The sequence below is a fragment of the Sus scrofa genome, chromosome 6 (assembly GCF_000003025.6).
Source record: "Sus scrofa isolate TJ Tabasco breed Duroc chromosome 6, Sscrofa11.1, whole genome shotgun sequence".
NCBI classification, from domain to species: Eukaryota; Metazoa; Chordata; class Mammalia; order Artiodactyla; family Suidae; genus Sus; species Sus scrofa.
In genome coordinates this window covers 64,169,849-64,185,857 of record NC_010448.4, presented here as the reverse complement: position 1 = coordinate 64,185,857, position 16,009 = coordinate 64,169,849, and the positions used below count along the sequence as shown (strand labels likewise).

General features: G+C 63.5%; 1 protein-coding gene across 1 annotated transcript; it reads left to right on the top strand.

The window, feature by feature from the left end:
* Positions 5,715 to 14,329, top strand: LOC110261079. Its single transcript, XM_021095200.1, has 3 exons — positions 5,715 to 10,733; positions 13,519 to 13,919; positions 14,033 to 14,329. The coding sequence occupies exon 1, from the start codon at positions 8,672 to 8,674 to the stop codon at positions 9,923 to 9,925; it is 1,254 nt and encodes a 417-aa protein (XP_020950859.1). The 5' UTR covers positions 5,715 to 8,671; the 3' UTR covers positions 9,926 to 10,733; positions 13,519 to 13,919; positions 14,033 to 14,329.

Sequence of the window (16,009 nt, the reverse complement as noted above, 5' to 3'; positions counted from 1 at the left end):
AAAAATGTTTCTTTTGCACCTGGCTCGGTTCCTTCCACGTGGACCTGACTCCCATACTGCTCAGACAACCTGTAATCGGAAGAAGCTGGTTGGAGCACCAGAGGGCTGGAGGGAGGGTTTCCAGCCAAGCACACAATTCCTCCTGCTCTTTTGACCCGATGGGCACTCCCAGGAGGGCCCTGAGTCTGAGCCCCCCAGATGGGCAGTGGTTGGCTCACCGTGCTCCACCGGCCCCCAGCCCCGGCTTTGCTGGGCCCTGGGAAGGGGCCTTGGGCACGGGCCGACACTCCCAGAGCTTCAGAACCCAGACTGAAGCTGAATTGGGGTGCAGTGGGTGCAGCAGGGGACAGGTGAGGGGTGAAGGGCCTTGAGAAGCAGGGAGCACCCAAACTCATCTCTACGACTTCTCTGTCTCCGTAGACTCTGAGGTCTTCTTCCCCCAAAGATGCTGGAGTTTCCAGAGCAACAGAGCCCACCCCTTCCAGCAAGGGCCAGCCGTGCACAGAGTCAGCCAGGCCCTGTCTTCCCCGTGAGCGCAGCTGGAGGGGCTCCCACCTGCTCGCCCTCCTCCCTCCCATCCATCCCAGCAGCTGTCCTACCCCTCCCTCTGTCTCCTGCCACACCGGCAGGTTGGGGGTCCAGGCCACAGGTACAGCCGGTTGGGTGCCAGAGGCAGGAACCCGTGGCACCAGGCCCTCCCTCTCCAGCACTTGCCACGCTGATGGGTGTGGGCAGCTGGTCATGTCTGGGTTTGCTCGCAAGATAAGCACATGCTGTGGAGCTCGTCCCCTGCAGGCACAAGCCAGGTGCTGGGACCAGAGGGGAAAGAGACCAGGCTCTGCCCCACATGGCTTCCGTCTCCTACAGCAAAGGAGCCCAAGGGTTGCCCACCCAGCTGCAAGGGAGTGAGGTCATCCAGGTCCTGCAGAGGCCGCCAAGGGCTGGGCGCTGGCTTTGGAGCCAGCAGCACTCCAGGACCAGAGTGATGGGTGCCCCTTGCCTTGGGGGCAGCTCAGAGACCCAGCTGGAGAAATGGGCTGGGAAGCTCGGATCAGCGGGCCCTACTCAAGACCCCCAACAGACGGCTTCCCGGAGAAACAGCCCTGCCCTCCCTGGCTCCCACCTGCCCCCTGCGCCTACTTCTTGGGAAGAAAACCCCTGCTCTCAGACAAGCACAAACTGCCATTGTCAGGAAAGTGCCAGGATTCTGTTCTAAAACTTTAAATTTGAAAATAAAATTATTCGAGTAACATGAGCTTGATAAAATGCTAGAGAAGACTTTTGTCTTAGTTTGGGTTCTGCCAAAAGCAGACCTGAGACAAAGGCTTGAGGGCAAAGAGTTCGTTGGAGGGGTGTTTCCAGGACACAAAGTTGGGGTTGGAGGGAGGAAGGAAGGGGGGGCAGGACGCCCGGGTGTGTTACGACCCTGACATCCCGGGCTCCTGGGACTGGGTCCTGGGGCTTAGAGCCAACCCAGGGGGTGGGCCTGACGGAGGTCAGAGCCCAAGGAGGAGAGGAGAGGAGAAGAGACGTCCCGTCCTTGGGGCAGGAGATGGATCACGAGTGGGATGGCGCCGATAAGGAATCACTCTGCTGGTGGCAGTTCACGTCTCTTGCTGTTAGAGGTGGAAATTCAAAATATGAGGAGGGGTGAAAAAGCGATTAGAGTTGGCAATACCCGTGCGAACCCGGGAATTTTAAAGTTTATAAGCAAATAGCAAAACTACAGAAGTAGGTGCGGGTTTGTACAGACAGCCGTGTACTCCCTGGCTTTGCCCACTGAGACAGTGGGGGAGCGACACCCCAACAGCAGCAAGCACCCTGAGAACTTGCGTCTTGGCTTCTAAGTTCCACCTTCTACTGAAAGGAGCCAGAGTGCCCTGGAGAAGTGGCTGGTCGCGGGGCTGGGGAAAAGGGTGCAGGATGAGTTTCAAACATCTTACTGCGTCGGGACGTATGGAGAGCAGGGAAGGGATATGCAGGCGGCTTAAGGCAGAAGGGCCCCCAGCAAGTCAGAGATCATAATAGGTGCTGTGGGTTATAGCCACGGAATAAAGTAGAAAACTGCAGGCCCACGTGCATTTAACCATTTATTAAAATAAGCCTATCTGTGGAGTTCCTGCTGTGGTGCCATGGGTTAATGGTGCGAATGTAGCAGCTTGGGTCACTGTGGAGATGGGAGTTCAGTCCCCAGCCTGACACACTGGGTTTAGGATCCAGTGTTGCACAGCTGTGCAGTAGGTCATAGCTGCGGCTCAGGTTTGATCCCCGGCCTGGGAACTTACTGCAGGTGCGGCCGAAAAGAAAAAAAGTATTTGTAAGATGAAAGTTTGATGGGAAATGGGCTCTTTGCACAGTTCTACTGTTCCCCACGAGGCTTCTGTCAGCTGCTCAGGGAAAAGGAGTCCCCAGGGGAGACGCTGGCTGGTGCCACCAAAACCAGACCATCAAAGTGGACAACCCTGGAGTTCCCTGGTGGCTCGGTGGCATAAGGGTCTGCTGTCACTGCTATGGCTCACGTCACTGCTGTGGCCTGGGTTCAGTCCCTGGCCCAAGAACTTCTGTATGCCACGGACACTGCCAAAAAAGAAAAGTGGACCCCGTGGGGCATGGAACCTGCACAACGCTGCACCACCTGACAGGTGGGCTGGGCACTTCTGTGAGCCTCCTGCCACAGAGGACAACTGGCATCTGTCCCTGATGGCACCTCTGACAGCCACACAGAAGGACAGGCCGGGAGACTCCCAAGGCATCAGGGAAGGAATATTCCAGAACAATGGAGAGAAAGAGGCGCCAGCTCAGTGCAATGTGTGGTCCCGGCTGCATCTCGTGACTGCAAAGGATGTCATCAGAGCAACCGGAAAGCCTCGACGTGGTCTGGGGGCCAAGCAGCCGCCCTGCCCGGGTCGGGGTGTCATGGGCGTGTTAGGGCACCAGGTTACCAAGTCGCCATCGAGGGGTTTGCAGGGCATGTGTGGGGTGGCTCCTGCGCTATTCTTGCAACTTCTAAATTCTCTGTAGGCTTGAGATTGTTAGAAAACATGCAAAATTATTTGTGAGAAAGCTATGGGGAGGAGGTGGGAGTTCTCCAAGCTGCCCAGCAGAGTGGGCTCCAGCTGGAAGGCCTACCACAGGGCACGGCAGGGTGAGGCCTCGGGGCAGGGGCAGCAGCACGAACTGGGCTGGCAGAGGAGCTGGACCCCATCTCCAGCACAAACACCTGCCGCAGAATATAGGCCTGTGCTTTAAATGTTCTGTGGAAATGCAGAAGGAAGGGAGCTCCACAGAGCTGGAAACGAGGCCAGAAGGCAAGCCACTGTGGAGGGCAGGGTGGAGGTCGAGCAGCCTCTGTGGGGCTCGGAGCTGGCCTCACGCCCACTGAAGACCAGGAGTTAGGGCCAGAGTGGGACAGAGTGGAGGCCACAGGCCACTGTTAAATTGGAGCGTCCACCATAACACAAGCTGAGAAGGGGCTGGCCAGCCCAAGAAGGGGACTTCGGGATTCTGCCCAGCGGCCTGAGGGAGGAGCCCCGAGACCAGGCAGCCCAGAGCAGGCCAGGTGGGCAGAGGGTGCCCATGGAACATGGGAAGCCCTGGATGAGATCAGAGTCTGCCGGATGATGGGGGAGGTGTCAGCTACAGGCAGTGAGAAAACACCACACATGAAAAATAAAGCAAGGCAAACATAAACTCCAGGAAAAACAAAGAGGAGCTCCAAGCAGAGCTCACTGCTCGGCTCAGTGGTGGGCGGTTTTCACAGAGTTTTAGCAGCGTAACAGCAACCTGGCTCAACTGGGAAGAAGTGAGAGGAGAGAGTCTAAGGGGGAAGGGGGTGTGGGGCAGAGCCACCCCTGCGATGTCTCGCAACGTCTGAAATTTGTAAATGAAGAAAGAAGCAAGAGCACATAATTTAGAAAAGTGGAAGCGCTCCTGTTGTTGCTCAGTGGCCTAGAAACCCAACTAGTATCCACGAGGATGCGGGTTTTCTTTTTTTTTCTAACATTTTTGGGGTTGTACCCGCTGGCACGCAGAGGTCCCCAGGCTAGGGGTCGAATTGGAGCTGCGGCTGCCACCCTACGCCACAGCCACAGCAACACCGGATCCCAGCCGCGTCTGCGATCTACGCCACAGCTCATGGCAACGCCGGATCCTTAACCCACTGAGCGAGGCCAACTTCACGGGTGCTAGTCAGATGCTTTTCTGCTGGGCCACGACGGGAACTCCAAGGATGCAGGTTCGATCCCCAGCCTCACTCAGTGGGTTAAGGATCCTGTGTTGCCATGAGCTGTGGTGTAGGTCAGCAGATGAGGCTCGGATCTGGCGTTGCTGTGGCTGTGGTGTAGGCCGGTGGCTGCAGCTCCAATTCTACCCCTAGCCTGGGGACCTCCGTGTGCCACCAGTGTGGCTGTAAAAAGAAACAAAGAAAAAGAAAAAGAAGCAGCCAGAGCACATAATTTAGAAAAATGGAGAAAAACCAGACAAGAAAGAGCTCAGAGCATCAAGAGCGTGGGAGACCAGGCCCCGGGGCCCAGGCTCTGGTGCGGCACCGGCTCACTGCAGACCCGTCAAAAGAGTCCCAACCTTTTGGGTTCTCTTTGTTCTTTTCACCTACATATCTGACGTTCTCTGGTAAGAATTAAATCAAACACAACTCTAAACTAAAAATAAATACCAACAAAAAGATGAACTCACATTCCCACAAAAAAATGCCACTGATTGGGACCCTGAAGAACACACGTGGAGTTCCCATCGTGGCGCAGTGGTTAACGCATCGGACTGGGAACCATGAGGTTGCAGGTTTGGTCCCTGGCCTCGCTCAGTGGGTTAAGGATCCAGTGTTGCCGTGAGCTATGGTGTAGGTTGCAGACAAGGCTTGGATCCCACGTGGCTGTGGCTGTGGCTGTGGTGTCGGCCGGACGCTACAGCTCTGATTAGACCCCTAGCCTGGGAAACTCCATGCGCTGTGGGTGCGGCCCTAAAAGGGACAAAAAGACAAAAAAGAAAAAAAAAAGAACACACTTTGGGCGTTCCCATGTGACTCGGTGGTTAATGAATCTGACTAGCGTCCATGAGGACGGAGGCCCAATCCCTGGCCTCCCTCAGTGGGTTAAGGAGTAAGTGTTGCCATGAGCTGGGGTGTAGGTCACAGATGCAGCTTGGCTCTTACATGGCTGTGGCTGTGGCGTAGGCCAGCGGCTGCAGCTCCAATTCAACCCCTAGCCTGGGAACTTCTGTATGACACAGATGTGGCCCTAAAAAGGAAAACAAAAACAAAAACAAAAACAAAAAAACCCAAAAAAACACACTTTGAGGAGATTCTTCTGCGGTGCAGCAGATTAAGGATCTGGTGTTGTCACGGTAGTGGCTTGGGTTGTTCCAGGTTCAATCCCTAGCCCAGGAACTTCCAACCCCCCCCACCCCCGAAAACAATAAGAACACCCTTTGAAAAAGTCATCAATGAGGGGAGGAATCAAGATAGGAATCACAAGAAGTTGGGTTTTTTGCTTTTTTTTCAGGGCTGCACCCATGGCATATGGAGGTTCTCAGGCTAGGGGTCGAATCGGAGCTGCAGCCACCAGCCTACACCACAGTCACAGCAACGCAGGATCCGAGCCACGTCTGCGACCTACACCACAGCTCAGGGCAACGCTGGATCCTTAAGCCACTGAGCGAGGCCAGGGATCGAACCCGCAACCCCATGGTTCCTAGGCAGATGTGTTTCCGCTGCGCCACGACGGGAACTCCTGTTTTCAACTGAATGATGATGCACCCCTGCCGAGGTTTCGGGACACACCTATGTGGTACTTCGGTGTTTCTGGTCTTCAGTTTCTACGTCAGAGACGAGAAAGTGGCTTTTGCAAAGCGAGGGAGCTACGTGGCTTTCCAGAGAAGCTGCTTCACTCGGGCTGCCGACCTTCCCTGGGGCTTCTCCTGGGCCTCTGTCTCGCAGGGAGCCACCTTCCCCCACAGAACCTTCTGTGGGGCCAGCCTCGTGGTCCATGTGTAAGGACAGCTCATCGGGGGCCAAGGGTGTGTGCGCCTCACACTCAGGACGGGCCTGCAGGGGCGGGGGGGCTGGCAGTGCCTCGGGCCCTGGGCTGGGCTTTGGGTGGCCCTGCCTGGCACGGGAAAGGGGCCCACCCCTCACCTCCAGGGGGAGAGGGCCGCTCCTGCATGGCAGCAGGGCCTGGGCCGGAGCACACGTGGGTCCAGCATCCAGCACTCAGCCAGGACCTGCCTCACCAGTCAGCTGCGCAGAGGGGTGCTCCAGGGCCTGGGAGTCGCCATCGGCAGTGAGGGTGTGTCAGGCCCACCACTGCCAAGGGGGCTGCTCAGGTGGTGGCCTCACCCGGTGCCCCCAAGCTCTGCCCACCTCCCCCCACAGGTGGCACCTCCAAAGCCCTTGCCCCTGCCCAGAAGGCCTCTTGGACGTGAGGGGAGGGAAGAGTGGGCCCCTTTCCCGTCGTGCCAAGCAGATACACCCAAATGCCCACCTCGGAGCCCTAGGCACTGCCAGCCTCCTGCCTCCACAGCAGGCCTGGCCTCAGCTGCTGGACCAAAACAGATGTGGCGACCTCGAGGCCGCCCGGCCTCCGGGGGCCTGGCAGGGCGGGTGGGCAGTCAGGGAGCCAGATGGCTGCTCAGCCCCACGTCAAGGCCACACCCAGGGTGAGAGTGAGCCCAGCCCTGGCCCCAGGCCTTGGGCTGGGGAGGCCAGGCGGCTCTGGAAGCCTGTCCACTGGGGGAGGCCATACCGGCCTTGGGGGAATGGGCAGGAGTGAGGCGAGGAGCCCCAGGTCCGCCTGCCCAGGGGCCCGCGTACTGGGCTGGCTCTGGGGACGCGTCCTCAGCCTGGAGGGCACTCTGCGGAGAAGGCCCCGTCCCCACCCGCAGGACCCTGTCCCCTGAAGCGTCCTGTGCTGCTGCGGAGCAGGACGTGGCCAGGACACGCCCGGCCGATCACAGGGTTGCCGCCTCGCTCCCATGCCCTGCAGCCCTGAGGAGAGAGGGGAGCTGGGCCCTTTGAGGATCCCTGTGCTGTCCATTTGCCCCACAGACATGAGAGAGCCACTGGGTGGCATGAGGGACCCGATGGGGCGCAAAGGCTGGTCCTTGCCCGCAGGAAGTTTCCCACCAACACCTTCCAGAGGCCGCCCTCCGTGGGACTGCTGCTCACTGCAGGTGACGAGAGCAGGGCCTGGGCCCATGCTTGCGGTCACGTGTGGCACTGGGGGGCGGTGTCACCATCCCAGGTCTCAGCAAGGCACACCAAGCCTCGGGTGGCACAGGACCTGCCCAGGGCACCTAGTGGTCGGAGGGTGGGAGCTCAAATGAGACCCAACTACTAAAGGCAGGGTGTGGACAGGTGGCTTTGATGAGGCCGGGGTGCTCTGTGGGTCAGACCACAGGGGACCCCCCTGGGGGCGGGGCAACAAGGAGCGCCGCCTCCCGGACACACCCGCCTAGCCTCCCAGCCATCAGGGGAAGCCTGAGGTCCAGACACCCAGCCGGAGGGAGCCCCTCTTCCAGTCCCGTCCAGGGATGTCCGTCTCTCCCCACAGCCCGAGGACACGGCCCGGCCGGCCTCCCTTGGGTTCCCGGCCCCTCCAGCTGCCACACTCCCTGGGAGCAGAGTCTGGGCCCCTCCATGCCCCAACCTGGGCCCTGGGGCCAGCCTTCTGACCGTGACCTGCCCCTCCCTGGCAGGGCCCCGTGGCATCGGGCGGTGAGTGGACTCAGTAACTCTTGGTGATGGGCTGGTCTGATGAGGCCCAGCTGCCTGGGGGTCGTCCCTGGGCTGGCACTTTGGGAGATGGCCCCACCGGCTGGGGGCTCCGTGCGGCCGCTTCCTGAGCCCCTTCCTCTCTCTGGGACTGAGGCTGCTTCTTCAGGAAACAGAGGGGGGCTGGATGGCTCAGGGAGTTGGGCCTGTTGCACTGGGGTGGGGGGACTGACACCCAGAGGGAGGGTGCAAAGGCAGGAACCAGGGCCTGGGCAGGGAGAAGGAAGGGGAGGCAACCCTCAGAGCAGTGTCCCCCTGGCTGCTCGTCCCGCGGTGGGGGGAGGGGCAGGAGGCCAGAGGGCAGCTGGTGCCCGCCCTGCAGGTCTCCCAAAGCGCTCCCCACGTTCTCTTAGGCGGCCCTTGCGCTGACCGTGCTCCTGCAGGCACCTGGCGGGGAAGCAGGGCAGACCCTGGTCCAAAGCCTGCTGGCCCTGCCAGGCACCGGGCCCACCCCCGCCCCCGCCCCGGCCCTGCAGCGCCGAGGACCCAGGCCTCTGTCACCCCGCACCGAGGGCGGCAGTAGCCCCTCCTGCTGCACAGGCCCGGGCCCCCTCTCCTCGTAAATCGGAGCCACACTTGGTTCCCCGCGCGGCCCCTCCCGGCCCCCTCCCACCTCCTGCCGTCATTCCTGGCAGAGGCCGCAGTGAGCTCACTCATTACATAAGGCATCCGAGCTATTTCTTGGGGGAACGAGCTCCCCCACACGGGGCCCATTTCCCCTCTCCTCCTCCAACCAGCAACCACCACGCACCCAGGGCGTCTGGGCACGAGGGGCGAGCCTCCTTGCTGCAGGGGGCCCCAGAACGAGGGTGAAGAGAAGGGCTGCAGCTCTTTGCAGCTTCCCTGGGGCTGTGGGCAGAGCCCCCACCCGCCCCCGCCCCAGGCACCATGGGAGGGAAGGAGGCCCTCCCAGGGCACCATCCTGTCCCCAGGGGGGCGGGGGGGAGATGGACTTTCTCCCCAGGACCCGTGGGCTACCCCCCCCACCAGTGCTCTTGTGCTCCGAGCGCAAGAATGGTCCGGCCAGGACTCTTGTTCTTGGGGGAGTGGCAATCAGACTTCACTTTGGTCAGGACAGAGGAGTCTGGCAAAGCCTCCGATGGGAGGTGGATGCCAGCCCGGAAGCCCATCGAGGCGGCAGGCGTCCTCCCAGGACTCGGTCTGGCCTCAGCTGTCGGGGGAGAAGGGCCCGGGGGACCTTGGCCATGCTGCCTCATTTCTGCGGCCTGGGACCAAAGGCCGTCTGAACGGACACGGGGGCCCCGGCGGGACGCAGCTGGGGGGTGGGCTGGGCTTTTTGGGGGCCAAGTGCGCTCCCTGGCCTGGAGAGGAGCAAAGCAGGTCCCCTTGTCACCTGCACGGACACTCCCGGAGGGGCAGTCGCGGGCCGGGAAGGGCTGGGCCCAGCCGCGACGCCCCCAGGCCTGGGCCGCCAAGCCCGAGAGGGGCCGCCTTCCTCTGAGCTCCGTGTTCGGGAGGAAGAGGGGAGGAAAGCGGCCCCAGCGCTGCCGCCCGCCCCGCCCGGACTCCCAGACGCTCCCGCCGGGAGCCTGGCGCGCCACACCCTGCCTGGGGACAAAGCTCCCGGGCGGGCGGGCGGCAGGGACCCCGGGGACCGCGTGCCAGCGGGTGGCACGGAGCCGGAAGCCCCGCGGCCCCTCCCGCCGGCTCCCAGCCCGGGGCCTCCGTCCTCCTGGAGACACGCGGAATGAGACCGTGTTTTCCTTTCTTTGCAGAGACTCGCGGTCTTGGAACTTGCAGCCTCTTGGGTTTGCTATTTTTACCCACCCTGAGCCTTCCGGTCTCCATGGCGACGCCTCCAAACAGCAGATTCCAGGCGGCAATGACGTCACCTTTCCCTTTCCTGCCGCCCAGGCCTCCAGTCACCGCCGCGGGGCCAGGGCTGCAGCCGCTCTGGACACCTCCCGCCTCCCCGGCCCCTCAGCAGCGGGGCCAGGAGCAGCCGTGCCTCTGCCCGGGCTCCCTGCCACGCGGCCGAGCTCCCTGCGGGGGCTGCTGGGTCCTGGCGGCTGGACCTCGCATCAGAAGCAGGGGACCGCCGGGGCCACGCAGGCCGGCGCACCAGGAGGCCCTGTGGCCCGTTGTGTGACAGCGGCCCGGGACGTCTGGTCCCCTCCGTGAGGCTGCCTCACTCCAGGCCAGGGGCCGCTGCCCGGCTGAGGGTCCCGAGGCCTCAGGCCCCACACCCTGGACCTGGTCTGGCAGCAGCACTGGGGGTGGCGGCCCCTCCTCCTGGGCCAGGTTGCCTGCAGTGGGTCACCCGGCTACGTGTCACCCAGCTGTCCTGTCAACGCCCAGCCTGGGGGCCGCCCTCTGCCCAGGCCAAGGATGGGGACCCTTGGGCCAGAGGGCCACCTTGGGCCAGGACTGGGTGGGAGGGTGGGTCCCCTTCGTGGAGAAGCACCCTCGTCCTGGGTACACGCTCTGCCGTGGACTCAGATGTTTGCCAAGATGGCCTCAGTGATGCCTCGCAGGATGACAAGTGCAGCTGGGAGAGCCTCGTCCCCTCATCCCCTCATCCTTTCACCCCCTCGTTCCTGCCATGGTCAGTTTTTCCTTCCGTGTGGGAGCCTACAGAGCCAGCGCACCCAGACACCGAGCCTGCAGAGGCCACTTGCTTGGTGGGCTGCTGGGGCTGCATCTCTAAGCAGGCCCTGCTCCTTCTGTCACCCAGTCACCCACAGGGCCCAGGACACCAACCTCCAGCCCACCCCCACCAGCCTCAACTGGACCTCATACGCTGGGCCTGGGGCGGGGAGCAGGCGGGGCCAGGCCAGGCCGAGAGGCAGGGCCACACGGGGTCCTGGCAGCCCCTAGAAGGACAAAGAAGGCACTTAGCAGATCCCGTAGCCAACACCTCTGCTCCCAGAGAGATACCGAAGGGAGTTGCTTTCAAGGCCCACATTCCTGCTCTCCTGCTGGATTCCAGGTACGAAGTCTCGACTCGTCTCCTTCTGACTCAGGCAGGCGGCTCACAGGTCTGGGCAGGAGGCAGACAGGTGGGCGGCCTGTCTCCGGAGCCCCACACAGACACGTTCACAGAAAGGTGTGCAGAGAGCCATAGGGGGAGTGGTGCCTTTCAACCGGCCACACTCCAAGAGCCCCCTGTCCTAGGGCCGCGTCCCTGGGCTCAGGCCGGGAGGAGCCCATGCCGGCTGGGATGCTGCTCCCTGAAGGGAAGTGGCTCCAGCAGGGAGGGACACGTGGCCTGCGCCATTAAGTACCCACCAACCCTCTCTACCTGGACAGGAGACACGGGGTCTGGGGGCTGTGGGACCAAGCGGGGAAGCCCTCATCCTGCAGCTGTGAAGTCGAGGGCAAACGGCCTCTGGCCCTGGAACGTTCAGGTGGCGGCACCCGCCGTCACTGCAGGACTCTGTGCCTCTGCCTCCTGCCTCCTCCCCCAGGGCTTTTATGTAACGGCTTGGACTCCTGGGATGGTCCCTGTGCTCTGGTTGGCCAGGCACGTCCCACCCAGGTTGGGGTCCAGGCGGGGCCAGGGGTCTCTGGCCCTGAGGGCAGGGAGCACCAATGAGTGAGCCCCACGCCAGGTGCAAATGTGGGACTGGTTTCTTCCACTGGGTTTATTGAGGGCCTACCTGGGACGAACAGGAAGGAATTCCCCCTCTCGAGTGTCCCTTAAAAATTACATGTCCAGGGAGTTCCTGCTGTGACACAGCGGAAACAAATCTGACTAGTCTCCATGAGGATGCGGGTTCGATCCCTGGCCTCACTCAGTGGGTCGGGGATCCAGCGTTGCTGTGAGCTGCGGTGTAGGTCACAGACTCGGCTCGGACCAGGAGCTGCTGTGGCTGTAGTGTAGGCCAGTGGCTACAGCTTGGATTTGACCCCTCGCCTGGGAACTTCCATATGCTGCGGGTGCGGCCCTAGAAAAGCAAAAAAAAAAAAAAAAATTAGATTTCCGTAGGTTCTAATTAGACGGGAGTGTGTACAGTGAGGTGGGTGGGGCGCTGGTGGAGGGGCTGCCCTCGCGGGGCTCCAGCGGCCTGACAGGTAAGAGGGAGCATTGTAGGCACAGTAGGGGCAAAGGCCCCGAGGCCAAGGCGCTCAGGCCCAGAGGGTCCATGCAGAGTGCGGGGCTGGTAGCCAGAGGGCGTGGGTCTGCAGGACACCCCCAGCTTTGCTGCCCTGGGGGACGGGGCTCCGGGGGCGCTGCTCCCAGCCAGGGTGGTCCCCAGAGCTGAGAGGTGGCTGGAGCAGCGGCCGGGTGAGCTTCCCTGGGGAGGTTCAGCAGCCAGCACCCCGTGCCTCCACCGTGCTGCCAGAAACCTGAGGGCGAGGCAAAGGGGAATCGATTCAAAGCAGATGGGTGTTTTTCTGAACATCGTGTCCCCGTGCCGTCCCCAGCCTGGCACAGGGCAGGAGAGCCCGCTGAAGGCAGGCACAGGGCAGGAGAGCCCGCTGAGGGCAGGGCCCTCACCCACCCGCCTCAGCCCCATTTCTGCCCCAGGCAGCCCGTCCCCACCCGGCCCAGGGGCATTGCCCGCTCCCCCCCCCCCCGCCCCATCCTGCTGCTGCGTGGGCCTTAAGGCAATTTCCAAGGACAGGGCAGAGCTGGTGGCCTCGGCCTGCCACCCCCAGCCCCACACCCGGGGCCCACAGACGCCACAGGGAGGGTCCCAGAGGCCACAGGCCTGGCATTGGCCTCCACCCAGCACCTTCCCCAGGCCAGTCCACCTTCGGGCCAGCGCTGCCCAGCGGGCTCCCCTCTCCATGAGTAATATTTAACTTGGACGGGCGGGCGGACAACTGCAGGGAGACTTAACAACAAGTCTGGTTGCGATCTGCTCGCCAGGAAGCAGGGGGAGGGGGCAGCGGCGGGAGGAGGGGCGGGGGCGGGAGGGGAGGGGAGGGGGCGGCGGCGGGAGGGGAGGGGAGGGGGCGGCGGCGGCGGGCGGGCAAAGCTGAGGGGGAAAAAGGAGGCCGGAGGCGGGCGGGAGCCCAACGCCTGGCCGGCAGGGCAGCGGGAGGCCTGCCGCCCGAGGCAGAGCCTGAGCCCCCGCCGCGGTCCCCGTCCCCGCGGGACACTCCCTGGGCCGGAGGCGCCTGGGCTTCCGCCGGGCGGCAGGAGCACAGACACGTGCACACGCGCACACACGGACCCCCGCACAGACCGCGAGCACAGGGACGCGCGCGGAACTGGTGGCTCCGTCTCCGGCCGAGGATGGAAAACGCCTGAGGGCAGGAGCGGGCCAAGGCCCCGCGTGGGGGCGGGAGGGCGACCGCGGGCACGCGGGGCGCTTCCCGGGGCTCTGTGCCTGCCGGGGTGACCACCCAGTACCCGGCCAGGGCGCCCTCGTCCTCCGGGAGAAGCAGGGCCATTTCCGGGCGGCGATCGCTCCAGAGCGCTTGGCAGCACCAGGCCTTCTTGCCGCGGCCCCGGCGCCCCCGGCCGCAGGCTTCCCTGGCCCCCGGCTTCTCCCAGATCCGGGCGTCCACCAGCCCACACCTAGGGTCGGGGGTGGGGGGGCCCGGGCAGACCCCTCTCCGCAGGCCGGAGAGGAAGGGCCTCGGCTCCCCCTGTGTCCGGGACAGGGCGTCCTGGGTCTCCGTGGCAGGTGGGCCGCCCCCCTCTACCAGGACCCGGCCCTGCCGGCTGCCCCCGAGCCTGGGGCCCAGCTCCCTGGAGTCCGGTAGACTTGCCTCTATTCTGGAATGTGGAGTCTAAGTGGGCAAACCATCTCTCCCACCAGCCCACGTCTTCCCAGGGAGACACACCCCTCTTCACCTGGCCGCTGGTCCCGATGTGCTCTCTGGCAAAACATCTACCCGGAGCAGGGGGGCCTGTATTGCCCACTGCGAGGAAGGGCCACCAAAGCTGGTGGGAACCCCGCACCAGCCGAGCAGGGCGCCTCACCGGGGAGAGGACCGTCCCCCGGTCACATGGCCTGGTGTGGGACAATCTGAGCGAACCCCTTCCCGCCTCTGGTGTCAAAGCTTCGCTTGGCAGCTGTTCTTCCACCAGAGAAACTGTCTCCTGTGAGGCTTCTTAAGCATCAGCATCCCCGCCCTGATGGCGGCCTGGACAGCGACGTCTGTCAGAGCCTCTGCATTCACAGCCCCTCTCGTGGGCTCGGCAAAGAGCCTGGACAGAGTAAGGACTCTCTCTCCAAAGTGTGCTCTTGGCTGTGCTGGGAGGGGTGGCAGGGGGACCCCATCTCCAGGAGGAGGCCTCCCACCGTACTGTGCTTCTCTCCCACCTTACAGACAGGCCGGCGAGCAGGGTCAGGGACGTGACGCCATGGGGGCCTCCATTCCTCCCCCACCTGGAGAGAGGGGGCCAGCGATGAAGGTACCTGGACCGGGGGGTGGCCCCCACCCGGAGCAGAGGCTGCAGAGCCCCTGGGAGCCGATGCCCCTGGGATCTCCAGATGGTGTGTTGAGACCTCATCCCAGTTAAGGGGGGGGCCTTTGGGGAGTGATGGGTTATATGGGTGATGGATCATTTATTAGTGACCTCATAAAAGGGACAGTGTCCTTGGCGCGTGGGGACAGAGAGGGAAACCCTCCGTGGTATTTTGTCATAGCAACCGGAACAGACTGGGGCACAGCCAGCCTCCACCCTCAGGCTGGGCTGAGAAGAAACGGGGCCACCAAGGCCGGTGGTACCCGCAGGAGGGGGGTCTCCAGGGCTGGGGCCCCGGGTGGGAAGGGGCAGCACCCCCGCACGCACACTGATGCGGCATTTGGTGGAGGGTGAGGGGGGCCTCCTGGGAGCCCACAGCCTCCAGGGGGCAGAAGGTGCCCAGAGCATCATCACGCGCTCCAGCGGGCATGTGGCAGGACCTTCGGAGCTTCCAGGCCCTTCCCCTGCCCAGGGTCGCTCACCGCCCACGGCGGCCCAGAGCTCCTGGCACATGGCCGCCGGGCGCGTCCTCTGCGTGCAAAGCGCAGCGAGCAGAGAATGACCCGAGAGGAGGGGCAGGCGGAGGGACCAAGGCCAGGAGGGCGAGGCAGGTCGGAGGTGGGCAAGTCGGGGACCACTGGCCGTGGACGAGGGCAGCACCTGAGGGCGAGAGCGGGGGGGCCGGTGAGGGCCGAGTGCTGCAGGGTGACCTTGGGCAGCTGTGGGCAAGGCCATGGCCCTGGAGACATCAGAGGGACAGTGGCCACACCAGCCACGTGGGCAGACCCTGGGCAGGTAGGGTGGCTGGCCGTGGGTGCAGGGTTGGGGGATGGTCCTCTCTCTGAGTCCCCTGGCGCCTCCACAGCTCAGGAGCAGCCCTGTGGTGAGGGGGCACGTGGGCACCCAGGGTGGGAGGGCTCCCCTTGCACCCCCCTCCCCATGGTGCTCAGAGCGGCAGCACTCCCGTCACTGCCTGACCTCCTCTCAAGGCCACTCAGTGGCAGACATCAGCAAAGCCACCCCTGCAGCAGCACAGGAGACCCAGGTTCAGGTCCCAGCTCAGAGCTCACTGTCCTGCGGCAAAGGACAGAGGGCTGGTTGGCCCGTCTGTACTTGGGGCGGGGCCAGAGCCCCTCCGTCCTGGGGTGGGTGGTGAAGGCGCCTGTGTCCCAGAAGTGACCTGCCCCCACTGCTGTCTCCGGAGCCACCACCTGCCCCTCCCTGATCGGGTGGGCAGAGGGGAGGACCACGCTGGGCTCGGCTGTCCCCAGCGAGGGTGAGCCATGTGCACGGGGTGGCCGGGGCGGGGCCTGACCCACAGTGTATGTTAGGAGGGTTTGGCCACCGAGGAGCCCGTGGTGTCCCCGAGGGAGAAAGGAGGAAGCAGGGGAGGGGTGATGAGCCGCCGAGGGGGGACCAGCTGGTAGGCCCCCCCCACCTCCATCTGCAGGGGTGGGGCTGCTGTCTCAGCGGGTGGGCTTCGCCAGCTCGGAAGGTGCCCACTGCCCATGGTGGGCTGTGCTCCTGAGAAGGACCCCCAAACGAGTCACGTGTCCCTAACTCCCCTTCCCCCCGAGCTCTGTGGGTTTTCTTAAATTCCTGCACACTCTCCAGACCCTTCCTGAGCGGCCAGATGGGCCCGAAGCTGCCTCAGGAGCTGGGAGAGGCCAGCTCCCTCCCTGGACGGCTCCCTCCCTCCTGCCAGGATTGCAGCCCAGGCCTGGCCTGCAGAGTGGCTGAGGAGGGGGTGGGAGGAGGGCAGCCAGGCTCAGAGGCCCGAGGGGGTTCGGCTGCCCGTGGACATCTCCAGCCTGATTCCAACTCGTCCCGGCCCCACC

What these genes read in the sequence shown, in the direction of transcription:
- LOC110261079 (XM_021095200.1), top strand. Translation starts at nt 8,672, where the DNA reads ATGGGAGGGAAGGAGGCCCTCCCAGGGCACCATCCTGTCCCCAGGGGG.